The sequence below is a fragment of the Heloderma suspectum genome, chromosome 7, assembly GCF_057233095.1.
Source record: "Heloderma suspectum isolate Gila_16-S chromosome 7, 16-S_ref, whole genome shotgun sequence".
Classification (NCBI taxonomy): Eukaryota; Metazoa; Chordata; class Lepidosauria; order Squamata; family Helodermatidae; genus Heloderma; species Heloderma suspectum.
Genome location: NC_139464.1, coordinates 109,909,719 through 109,922,626, shown reverse-complemented (window position 1 = coordinate 109,922,626; position 12,908 = coordinate 109,909,719). Strand labels below are relative to the sequence as shown.

Here is a 12,908-nt window from a genome sequence, read left to right as displayed (position 1 = left end):
CATCCTGAATGATACATAGCAAGACATTTATTATTTGCTGCTTTGACACCTTCTTCTTCAGAATCCCAAATCTCAGGAGCCGGTGACGCTGGATTTTCTGGATGCAGAGCTGGAAAATGATATTAAAGTTGAGGTAAATTGCATTGATAAATCATTATTTTATTGTACCTTGAGGGATCGTTCATGATGATTAGGAAAGTTATTTGTTTTCTGGAGCAAACAAAAATCTAACCAGCTGCATTTGAGTTCAGAAGTTTGCTGGTTCAAGTTGCAATAACAATACAGTCAATGCTCCCTGACCTCACGCTGACCAATGAGTGGACAACACGGTAAACTACCATGCAGAAGGGGCCCTCGAAATCATGTTATGATGAAAGAAACAAGCAAATTGCTGAAATATGCTCCAGTTAGAAAAGCGGAAGCCCATGTTTAGGCATCTGGTCATTCCCTAGACTTTTCAGAGAAAGAGTTGGCCCTGTAATAATCCCAGGAACAGAATATTCTGATTCTATTTTTAAAATGAATCGTGCTTTTCCTTATAAATTAATTTGAAGAAATTTATAAGTTTTTGAACACACACACACCAGTAAAAATAAAAGCAACGGATAATTTACAAAAAAAAGCTATAATGAAAATAGCCAGCAGGCAAAAGACCATATGGCAAAGGTGAAAGAGCCTGGGCAAATAAGGTGGATTTTACCTGGCATTTTTAAAACCCATGTTGGTGATAGGCAGACCACCTTGGGTAGGGCATTCCATGACTTGGATGTAGAGATGTAAAATTTCCAGAAATTTTGAGGCCATGGGAAAAAATGGGTTTTTTTCCCCCAGGGGCTTTTTTGGAAAAAACAGAAATTTGGAGGAAATGGAAAAATTAGCAGTACTTTTTTTAACGCTCTTTACAGATCTGAAGTCACTTTGTTGCCTTAAGACAGCCTTCCCCAACCTGGTGCCCTCTAGATATTTTGGACTTCAGCTCCCATCAGCCTCAGGCAGCATGGCCAATAGTCAGGAATGCTGGGCACTGTAGTCCAAAAGGTTCCTAAAGTGATTCTTTGTAAGACTTAGTTTTCTCATAAAATTATCATTATATTTTAAAACTTTTAAAAATAAGCTCAGTTAGTTAATTGATAATGATTGTCTGAATAGATTAGAACTACATTAAATGACTGCTGCAGCATCCGAAACTCTATATAACAAAACCCAAACTGTCAAGAATGCACAGTGGTGACTCTACTCACATGTTGGGAAACTGAGCATAAATGTCTATCAGAAAAATAAACTTTAGATCAATAGTTTTAATAAAGAATGAAAGAAATAACTATGCTGGGAATCTTACAAATACCCCCCCCCCCCCGGCTTCATTATTTCCAGACATTTTACAACTCTAGTCTTTCTATAAGAGTGTTCTTATTTCATAGTTTTTAGACATCATTTTTTGGGGGAAGGGGACAAACTATAAATGCTTTGTCTTGAATTCTAGAAGAAAATATTTGATAATCCAAAGCTGTTCAGTTTTTTCAGTTTTTCAGAAAAAACTAAAAGCGGTCCTTGGGAGAGGAAAAAAACAGAACTGCCCCCTTTCCCCCCAAATTTTTCCAGTTTTTTTCTGGGCCTTCACAACTCTACTTGAGTGCTACAGCTAAAAAAAAAACCCCTTCAAAGATTCATATGGATTAGTGCAGAGTCAGAAATGAGATCTAGGAAATTCTGTCAGGCAAAGAGTGCTGATTTTATATGTAAGGGTAATCAGCTAAATCCAGTGCTGATAGTTCTGGACTGCAGTAGGTCCTAGGAACATTTATTTATTTATTTATTTATTTAATGTATGTATGTATGTATGTATGTATTACATTTATATCCGACCTTTCTTCCATCATGAACTCAAGGTGGCTAAATGAGATTCCCAGCTGGTCTCCCAGCCAGGCACTGAGCAGACCTGCTTAGCTTCAGCAAAGTGGCCACCTCCTGTGCCTTCAGACTATGCCCTGGGACCTGGGAATACGTCTTTCTAAGCCCTGCTACCGACTATCCTGTTACAGCTGTTACAGATGTTGGGGATTTGATCCATGGGAATTTGATCCACACGTTGTCCCACTGAGCTATGGTCTGTGCCCTATGGTAATTAAGAGGGCTGTCAGTGGTACCATTGGGTTAAACTCAACATCATGCTCGTAGAAGTCCACTAGCATGATAGGACTTTCTCCCTTTCTCCTTCCTCTCTGCAGCCCTCCATGCAGCCTGAAAATCTGTTCTGGAGGTTTTCCCAGCCCCCTGAAGCAGAGTTGCAGAGTGTGTGGTGGGCTCTGGGATGGGAGGGGAAATCGGCCCCCTCCCTGTTCCACTGATGGAACTGCTTCTATCAGCAGAATTACAGTATTGGATACAACCCATTGAAATGAATACATTATAGCGTTTAACTTGCCTTGAACATGGTAGTCGGATACATGTTTAAATTGTTTCAATTTCTTATACTGTGCATGAAATGAGCAGGGATCCTTTTCAAAATTAGTGAAGTGTATTGAATACTTTTAACATACTTTATTCTCTCTTTTTCTGAATATATTTTTTATTTATTTTATCTTTATAAATGAAATAAACAATACCCAAAATACCAACAACCTGATCAATACTACAATTTCCCAGCAATACAATATTCTGATGAGGTCACCACAATAACAAAAAGGAAAAAGAAAAAAAAAGGAAAAGGAAAAGAGAGGAGGAAAGGAAGTAAAGAAAAAGAAAAGGATTTCCCCCCTCCCTCCCCCTCTCCGTCCCCTTTAAAGAATTAAGTTTAAACTCCAATATCACTTGGCTTCCGATGACATTCTGTTTTAGAAACTCTATAACCTTAACAAACTTACAGTTTAATAAACAACCTTACATTTCAATATCGTATCATCAATCTTATATCAAAGAAACAGGTCTACAGTTCATTCCCAGTAGCCTATATTGTTGCTGCTGCTGTTGTTGTTGTTGTTGTAATAAAATAAATATAGTGTTATATAATAATAAAACTTAAAATTAACCTTCAACAATCAGTAATATATTTTATACTAGCTATATAAGTGCATGTGCACAATATACGCTCAAACAATATTTAAATACAGCATACCATATCTATTTTGAAATAAAAAATATAAAGAAAAGCAAGAAAAAACAAAAGATGAAAAAGAATAAATGAATATATGTGTAATCATTTATCTTCTGACCTAGCCTGGATCATGTAGACTAAACACAAACAGTTAACAAAGCTTGTTTAAAAATTCCAGTTCATGGGGTTGTAACAGAAATCTCACACATTTTTACATTCAGCCATGCCTCTGCCATTTCATGATTCAGAAACTTCTTCATCTGACCTTCAGACACAATACAAAGTGTAGCAGGATATTTTAAGTAATATTGTAAGTTCATTTGTTTTGCCATATTTCTCACTTTGATAAATTGTCTTCTTTTATTCACCACCTCTTTGATGTAATCTGGAAATAACATAATTTTATCTTGTTTCCAGGAAAGGCTTCCACCCTCTCTTGCTAAATGCAGGATATAATTCTTTGTGGAGACTTTTGCAAATTGGACTATGATTGTGTAGTCAGTCCCTTTAGCATTTGGCACACAAAATGCCTGCTCAATATCAAGTAAATAATCAATTGGGATAGGGAGTATCTCATGCAAAAGGTTATCCACAAAAATAGGCAATTTTACATCATTAGACAGATTTTTAATCCCAATAATTGGATCTTCGCGTGAAGGCCTCCAATTGAGAAATTCTGTCAGAGGCATTTTTAAAACAAACTTGTGTCATAGTTTCATTCCCTGCTACTCAGTCTTTTATCTCATTAATTTTCGTCACCATTTTTTGCCATGATGCATTAATTAGATCCACAGCTCCTTGCAAGGCGGTGATGGAATTTTGGATTAAATCCAACCTTTTGGCTTGCTCCACAAATTGCGAAGATAAAAGTCTTTATCAGAGTAAATAATTCCCCTGTATCTTCTGTTTTTGAAACTTTTGACACAGGAGGTACGGGGGGAGTTGGCGATGATGCCAGCCCCTTTCTTCTCTTCAATGTAGTCATGTTTCTCTCAAACAGATCTTGTAGGTCCTCAGATGTTCTCAAATATTGTTAATATTCCTTAAATCATCCCTCAGGAGTTGTTGATATTTCTTAAAGCATATATTATTATGGAACACGTCAGCCCTGTTTTCTCCTATGAAATAGGAGTCTCATCACAGCTTTTTGCATTGGTAAAGCTCTGGGGAGATAATCCTGGAATCCAGCCACCCCACTATCTCATGGGGGGTACTTTTCTCCAAGATGTTATCCAGATTATGCCTTGCCCCCCCCCTTTTAATTCCAGCAGGGAATGAAAAGGTTTTTCAACCTTTTAAAAAGCTGTTTGAGAAAGCTCCCACGGAGAGCCCGTGGGGTGCTGCCAGAGCGACATTGGTTCCAACCACAACATACTTTATTCTTGTAATTTTCTGGACTCTAGATTCGGAAAAAAATGATTGATGGAGAAAGTGGGGATCGGACGTTTACAACACTGGTCAAGTCTCAAGATGAGGTGAGATTATGAGCATTTGCTTTCTGAAAAGGAAGACACTAGATGTCTATTATGGGGCACTGCTGCATTTGATACATCATGGTGGCTGTTCATAGAGCTTTTCTACACAAGACTGTTGATCGTCTGTTAATCCACTGAATCTAGTTTTGATTTCGGTGCAGAATTGAGATCCGAGCACTACACGAGGAGCTTTTCCTTCCCTGCTTTCCCACTACATAACCTCTACGTGGCACTGTGGTATACTGGAACAGTGCAAATACACAAGAAGGAACCATGCTTTATTTTGCTTTCACAGTTAAATGCCAATTTTCCTGCTCTAAAAAATTCACTGAAAGTTCTGGTTAGACACCGGAGCAAAATTGGAGGGTCACAACATCATCTAAAGGACCCATAAGCAACTGTGAGTAGAGAATGATGAGCTCATGATAAATGCCTTGTGTAAAAAAGCTCACAGTCTTCAAATCTGAATCCATAGTACTGAGAGAGAAGCTGAAGGCTAGGAATTTGAGGCTAGAGCTGGATGCTGGAACCTTATTTGCCCATGGAACAGCACATATTTAACCCCTCACCTCAGATTAGCAGAGGGGCATTTCCTCTCCTCAATTCTGTTCCCTCTTGTGAGAATGTCCACAGATTCCACAGTCTGCAGAAACTCAGTGTCTTGAACAGGGAATGTTTTTTGATTGTGGATTACAGTTTTGGACCTGGTGTTATTTTTCTTCAAATCTGTGACTGTCTTTACAGGCAATACAGGAATCATATTGTCTGTATGTATGGAGGCAGATTGCAAATAGAATATAGTTTTTCCCTCAGCCAAAATAGATGAATCACATCAAAACAAGACATTTTAAAAATATCACATTGTTGCAAAATGTTTCTTGTAAGGCTTATGCCTTGCTGTACAGAGAGGTGTTCTGAGGAGTGTCAGAAAATGTATAGCAGTCCTAAAAATCAGAATCTTGTTAATGTTATTGCTTAAGTTGCACATAGATAGAACTAAGACACCTGCTGTAATATGTTTGAACAGTATTAGTAACTCTGCAATGCAGCAGCTGTATGGGTTTTATCACAGTAATTCCTATAAATCTTTGTCTCTGAGTATAACATTGTAATATGCTACCGCTGGCAGGAAGATATAGTTTTAAATGATGAAAACTGAATAACCCTTCTCCATTGGGATGTATTAACTCTGATTAAATTTCAACATGGTATCATGGGACCTTCTAAAATTTTCAATCATATAAATTTTCAATCATATGAATTCATTCATTAATGAAGGGAACTGAAATTTTCCGATTAAATTTGCACTCCAGTAACATACTTACATTTATGCTTCAATTGATGCATACTAGCTGTGAGACTACAGCTAGCCAGAAATGAAGAAATCCAGGCACCTGTTTTGCCACAGTCAACTTTAAAATGTGGTCCTGGTGCCTAGCACCTAGGGACGGGCGATGGAGTGATGTTCAAGATTACCAGGATTCTCTGTACATCTTCTCGACACTCATCTCGTGCCTGATTCCCACTTGCATTGGTGATCTTTGCTCACTGTGCACAAATGGGAAATTTGTGCAAATCGAGCAGCAGTCGAATAGGAGATTTGCACAAATCTACCCACATTTGTGCAAATCTCCCCTAAACTGGGGCTGATTCAGTCAACAGAGGAAATTTGCGCCAATTAGGAACTTTACACAAATAGAGCTAGGAGTGAGACGAACACGAGCACGGGTTCAATGATTTGCGAATACACACACACACACACACACACATATATATATATATATATATATATACACCTTGAGGCAAAGGCCTGCAGCTGTCCCCATCAGAGTGAAGCCATGGCTGCTGCCCCTAGGCATGACCCCTGCCATGGTGCACCTCCATAGTCCCCTGAAGGATGGCTCTACCCACTCCATTTCTCTGGGGGGGGTACCCACAGCAAGGGAGAGAGGGCTGCAATATTGATGATGATAATAAAGGTCTTATTGTTTCACCCAATGGTTACAATAAGCATACAAAAAACATAGATGGATAAAAATCAGATAAAACATGTTACACATTTTTAATCATTCTGCAAGGTCAGACATTTTACTCTATGGCTGCAGGGGCAAAATTGGCCAGTGCCAGGAGAATTGTCTTATTAAGCCAATTAATTTTAATTTTTGTGAACCGCCCAGAGAGCTTCGGCTATTGGGCGGTATAGAAATGAAATGAAATAAAAATAAAATAAAATAAAATAAATAAGCCATGTAAAAAAAAAAATATTCTCCCTGAATCGGGCCAGATAAACTTTTTCTCAAAAAATGGATCGAAATACTTGGGATGAACTTGTGAAAAGGTAAGGCAATAAAACAGATAATGAGGCAGGTTCTCCACTCCGTTCGCTCAGAACATTCCCTCCTGGCTTCAGATTAGGGAAGTACGAAAGTCACTTACCTTTTGACGAAATGTGATTTGAGGTGGGGGGGAGGCGCCCCGTCCCTCCCCCCGAAATTCTGGCTGGGGGGGAGGCGCCCCGTCCCTCCCGCCGTGAATCCTGGCCGGCCGGGCCTGCAAATGGCAGCGGCCATAGCCGCCGCCGTTTGCGTCCCTGCAGTCAGCCGTGATAGGCTACGTAAACGTTTACGTAGCCTATCACGGCTGAGTAAAAAAACAAAAAAAACCCACGCATACGCAAATGGCGGCGCCCATAGGTGCCGCCATTTGCGTTCCTTATTTTGGCACGTCTAGTCTACGTAAACATGTACGTAGACTACAGCAAAAATAAGAGGAACGCAAATAGCGTAGACGCTACGTTATTTACGTTCCCCTTATTTGTGCCGTAGTCTACGTAAATGTTTACGTAGACAAGACGTGCCAAAATAAGGAACGCAAATGGCGGCGCGCATGGGCGCCGCCATTTGTGTATGCGCAGTTTTTTGGTTTTTTTACTCAGCCGTGATATCACTGTATTTTTTAAAAAATCTAGCCATGATAGGCTACGTAAATCTTTACGTAGCCTATCACGTTTTGTTTTTTTTTTACTGGAAATGGCGGCGGCGGCAGCCGGTCAGAAGACCGGCTGCCGCCGCCAAACCGCTGCTGGAGCCGCTGCTGTCAGAGATTCACCCAAGGTAAGTCCCGTCCCGGGGGGGGCTGGGGGGCAGACTGTTTTGCCACCGATTTCAGGGGGCCGAATGCGCTGGCATTCGGTCTCCCCGAGATTTGTGGCGAAATTCTCTGACATCCCTACTTCAGATTCTATGGACTGCAAAGCTATGTGCTGATTAAGGATGTCTGCAGACTAGTGACTGAAGATAGTACTGCAGGCTTCAATCGCACAGCCACATTTCAATTAATTGGTGCATTTTAAAAAGAAGTAAGCCCAAGGTGCACACTCCTAGGGTCTCCTTAAGTATGCATGCCAAATTTCAGGTGTGTATTTTTCACGTTCTTGGTGCTATGGAGCTGAAAGACTGACAGACATACTTCCTCTTTTATTATGGGGGGCAATGATAATAAAGTATGTGAAAAGTGCCTTTCCTTCCAGTAACCACATGGGTCCAACAGTGGGGGTGGGTGGGGGTGGGCCCCGAAGGAATTTGGCTGGTTCCCAAGTTGGGGGAGGGGGGATGAACCATTTATGGCTTACATCAGTGAATGGAAGGAAGTTCACAAAAGACAACTTTCCTGGCTCTCCAGCCCCTGCAGCCTTGTCCACCTCCCCAAAAGGCTTTCTGGAGGTTTTGGGGATGAGATGTGATAGGATGGGATACAGGGGCCTGCTAGGGGATCACCCCAAATCAGGTAGAGGTGTCCTATGAAAATGGAGCCATACCCATAAACCTACTCTTGCAGGGAAGAAGAAGAAAAAAACATGTTTATGCCCCCCACCCCCCATATTGTGTATCCCTGTACTGTAGGTAAACAAATAAAGATACTGGCATGGTGATAGTGGTGTTTTGTGAACAGGAAACAGCACTGGAAAAACTCATGGGAAAAACTATGACTTTTCTTAGAGGTCTGGATGGGAAAAGTAAATGAGGGTTTTCTATCTTGCACATTTAACCAAGCTCAAAGCCTACGTTTAACAAATCTAAGCTGCAAAACTGTACACACCTGGGTGTAAGTCCCACTGAACTCAATGGGGCTTGCGTCTGAGTAGATCATTCATAAGATTGCACTGTTAGTAGATAAAGTAGCAAAGATTTTCTTTTCACATTCTGGAGGGAACCCAGTTGCTGTATCTGACTTGCTATTATGCTGACCCTGGGTTGATTTCTGCTCAGATAATGCAGAGGTGAGTCAGCTCTTTTCTTTTGAATGGAGAAGCATGTGAAATTAACCCTTTTCGCCTTCCCTCATTATCAGAGCTGTTGCCTGAAAAAAAAATTCGCATATTCCATCTAGCACATATACAGTAGTCTTAAGGTGTATATAGGAAAAATGTTAAGGATGTGTTGTTGATGCAATTCCTTTTTCTTTGTAGAGGGTAACTAATTGACAATAAAGAAGGAAAAAAGAAAATAACAGTTGCGGTCTGGAGAAGATTAGATTGAATGTACAGTTCGTCAAGCTTGACACCATCCTCCAGTAGTTTTTTTATCATCTGGTCTTAAAAGAATATAAATGACTGTTACACATGTTCTAAATTTCCAAATTACCTTTCAAAAAGAACTGTGGGCCTTATTCTGAGGGGGAAAATGTAGTGAAATGTGTTGATATGTCATGTAATTAATTACATTAGAATATTTGTTACTGAATCTTGTGGGGTTTTTAAATTCTATTTTTTTTTAAGTTTCCTGAGTTCTTTGAGAAAATGACTGTCTCGCTCAATATTTTGCAGCGTTACATTGACAAAGGAAACAGAACATACACATGGACGGCTGTGAATGGGACTGATTACAGGTAATAAAGTATGGCTTGAAAAAAGTTTTAGCTGTTGCAGATAGCAAAGATATTGTTGTTTCCTTAAGAAGGCACATTTCTTTAGCTTGCTTTCTTTCTTTCTTTCTTTCTTTCTTTCTTTCTTTCTTTCTTTCTTTCTTTCTTCAGATTTAAATACCGCTTTCCACAAAAGTATCAAAGCAGTGTACATATAATACAATAGCATAAAAACAACCATAAATATAACACTAAAAACAACACAGTACAATTAATCAACAATAAAACTGCACACTACTGTGTGCTACAAACCATAACTGGCTGGGTCGCACTTCAGAGAAAGCTTCTGTAAAAAGAAGAGTTTTAAGAAGACATCTGAACATCAGAACTGTGGGGACCTGTCTAATATCGATTGGTAAAGCTTACATGAGGCGCTTGCATTAACTTTGAGCTTCCACTGAACAGCTTAGGATAACCTATATTAAGGATCACCTTCTCCTGTATGCACCGCCTGTTTGCTAAAGCTGTCATCTGAGGCCTTGCTCTGTGTGCCCCTACCTTCAGTGGTTAGGCAGGGAACTACCAGAGATATAGGTTCTTTTCTATGATTATGGAATCCTCTGGGCATTCAGTTAGTGCCTGCTCCTTTTTTGCTGTTCAGTGCCAAAATAGGGTGAACAGATTTTCCCTTTTCTGCTCATTTTTGATCCTCAGCTTTACTCTGTGCTCTTCCTTCTGAATTCCAACTTAACTAGGAAAATGTGTGTAATTAATTCTGGAATTGGAGCATGCTCAGTTTACTGCAGTTTCAGTTCCTTCAGTTCATTTGCATTTTTTCCTGCGGTGTTTTCCTGATGAGTCCAAGAGCTCCTATGCACTGATCAACTGAGGATGCATCCAGATGGATGGCTGCTAGCATTACTGATCAAAAGGCGTTGTGTAGCTATTCCATCTTTCTCTCCTTAATGGATTTTCAGTGGTAAGAAAAAAGATGGAGGAAGTGATGGGAAAACACAGGAGGCTTACAAATGGAAGATGGCAGCATCTAGACACCACCGCTAGGGACAGTGCAGAAATCCAAAAAGGCGATGGAGTCCGATGGACTCCTCCCCATCCAGCCTCCCGGACCCAACACGTCGAGCCCTGGGACACTGATGGACCTGGCCACTGAGTGCCCCGGAGCTCAGCGAGAGGCTGGGAGTGCTGCCAGCCCCCAATGCTCTTGCCCTGGGCTCCTCAAGAGGACGCCGGGGCGAGAGTGCTGGGGCCTGGCCAAGCCGGGGGCTCGGCAGTCAAGCCCTTGTCTGCATATAGCACAAAGGCCTGACTGCTGTACTTCTTGACACAGAGAGGAGGGGAGGCAGGCCGGCAGGGCAGGGCAGGCAGGGAGGCCCACCAAGTGGGTCTAGGCCATGCATGCTGGGGGGGGGGCAGCTCATCAAGCTCCCCCCACCCCAGACGGAGATCAGTCCGTCCATCTCTGCCACCTCCACCCTTGTAAAAATCCATGAATGAGGCAGGGCATTTGCACAATAAAAGCTTCTTTTGAAGGCACCCTGAGAGGTAGACATCTATAAACCCATAATAAATGTGTTTTGAAGTGAAAATACATGGGAAAGAGACTAATATTCTGACATTATAGATTAGTAAAGAGGAGGTGTTTGAGAGGGTTTTTTAACGGCCATCAGACTCCACGCCCTGCTCCAGGTAGAATTGCTGACGTTTGATTTCAAAAACTGATGTAGCTGACCATCAGATTGAGCTTGGCAGAGTCCAATGGGAATAGAGCTAACAGCAACACCTTTCTGTGGCTGTTGCTGGAAGTTATGGTGAGCTGAGCCTATACTTGCTTTTTAGTGCAGCTTGAAGTTGCTATGCAGGAGAGTGAACGTAGAATAGCAGATTCTATAGCTGGTGCCACCAAGTTGCTCTACCAGCACCCATCCGGCTTGCTCCATCTAACAAGAGTCTGGGAGGGGCGTTATGGAAGAAGCACCCACATGCATGTCAATCCTGCATGCAGCAGCATAGAGAGCTGGGCTGAGCAAAGCAAAGCAACTTGGCTCCTTAGTGCACATGTCCAGGTTACGCATTTCAAGTATGTATAGTAGGTGAAATGATGGTGCAGCTTTTCCCCCCAAAATATATTTGCAACTATCCTATGGTGGCCATTCAGGGGGGAAAAAGTGGAAATGCACCAGCAAAAAAGAGGATAACGATCTCTGTAAAATTTACATATGCTGATTTATATAGAGAGCTGCAAATTTTGAAATGATCATTTTAATCGAAATAGAAATACAATACATCTCACCATAGTATAGGTGACTAGGTGACACGAGTGCCCGCCTGCTCAATCTGCTGTCCAGGTGCTAAGTGTTGATGGGCAGCGATGATTAAGGTTCTTTACCTTTAAAGTGGACTTAGATTGGACAGCCTTTCAAACAGAGGATGCCTTCAAATACAGAATGGTCTTCTGGCAGTCCTTCAAATAGAGGACTGTCTTCTATAAAAGAGGACACGTGACTACCCTAACCCATCCCCTAATTCTGGCTTTTGCATATAAAAAATCTGGCAACTGCTCCCAAAGCCAAGCTAACCGGGCCGCCTTTTGTTTGTTTATTTGTTTTGGTAAGTACAACCTTCTCAATAAGTGCCCCTCTTCCATTTTGAGACTGCGCCCACTGAGTCAAGGATCTGCTCTTTAGGTGGCCTGGGGCATTCCAGAGCAGATTACGTGTCTGAAATAATTTAAGACAGAAGCCCAATTCCATCAGCCTTCTGGTTATTTATATTCTCTGCCAATCACTTAAACTGAAGTAGTGAATTTCATTAGGTTGTGGATCTTTTAAAAATGCCACAATTTGATGTGATCCATCCATCATTAGCAACCATAGTTCCCTGTTTTTTTTACCCAGAATTTTAAGCAGGGGATTTCCTGTCTTACTATTGTCCCTCACTGAACACTAGTTACCTGTTTGACATATATAAGCCTCAAACTCTTGACCAGTTTCTTTCGGAGCTGTTTTTTGTCAGCTGAAAGAACAGTATTGAAATCTCATCGGGCCCACATTGCAGTACACACATTTATACATAAAATTATGGGTTTTAATTAGTAGTTTCTGTTTAGTAGTAACTGTTAATGGCAGGGAAGCCTCTTCTGATTTCCCTTGAGGGGAATTTGTGGAAAGCGGTCACCAAATAATTAGTCATTCCGCTGCGCAGTTCACACGGTAAGTGCACTGGTAAAGGCTCTCGTGTGTGGCTCAATATTCTACTGCTTTGTTTTAATGTTGATTTCTACCAGCATCTACTGGAAATCCTAAGTAACACACAGTACTGTTCCATGTTTTTATTTTATTTTTTTGTGAAATTTCAGCCCCCCCTAAGTCCTGTCCCATGTTAATGAAACCTGAGGGCCACAGTGATAGAAGTGAAAGTGTGCCTCCCTGAGAATACTTTTAAATTCATATAACGTT

General features: G+C 41.0%; 1 protein-coding gene across 1 annotated transcript in view; it reads left to right on the top strand.

The window, feature by feature from the left end:
- Positions 1-12,908, top strand: part of CACNA2D1 (calcium voltage-gated channel auxiliary subunit alpha2delta 1) — a 555,905-nt gene that overhangs the window by 488,964 nt on the left and 54,033 nt on the right. The window contains exons 20-22 of the mRNA XM_084811840.1: positions 62-133; positions 4,498-4,569; positions 9,395-9,456. Of these exons, the coding sequence (XP_084667966.1) occupies positions 62-133; positions 4,498-4,569; positions 9,395-9,456 (206 nt within the window). The remainder of the gene's footprint in view (positions 1-61; positions 134-4,497; positions 4,570-9,394; positions 9,457-12,908) is intronic.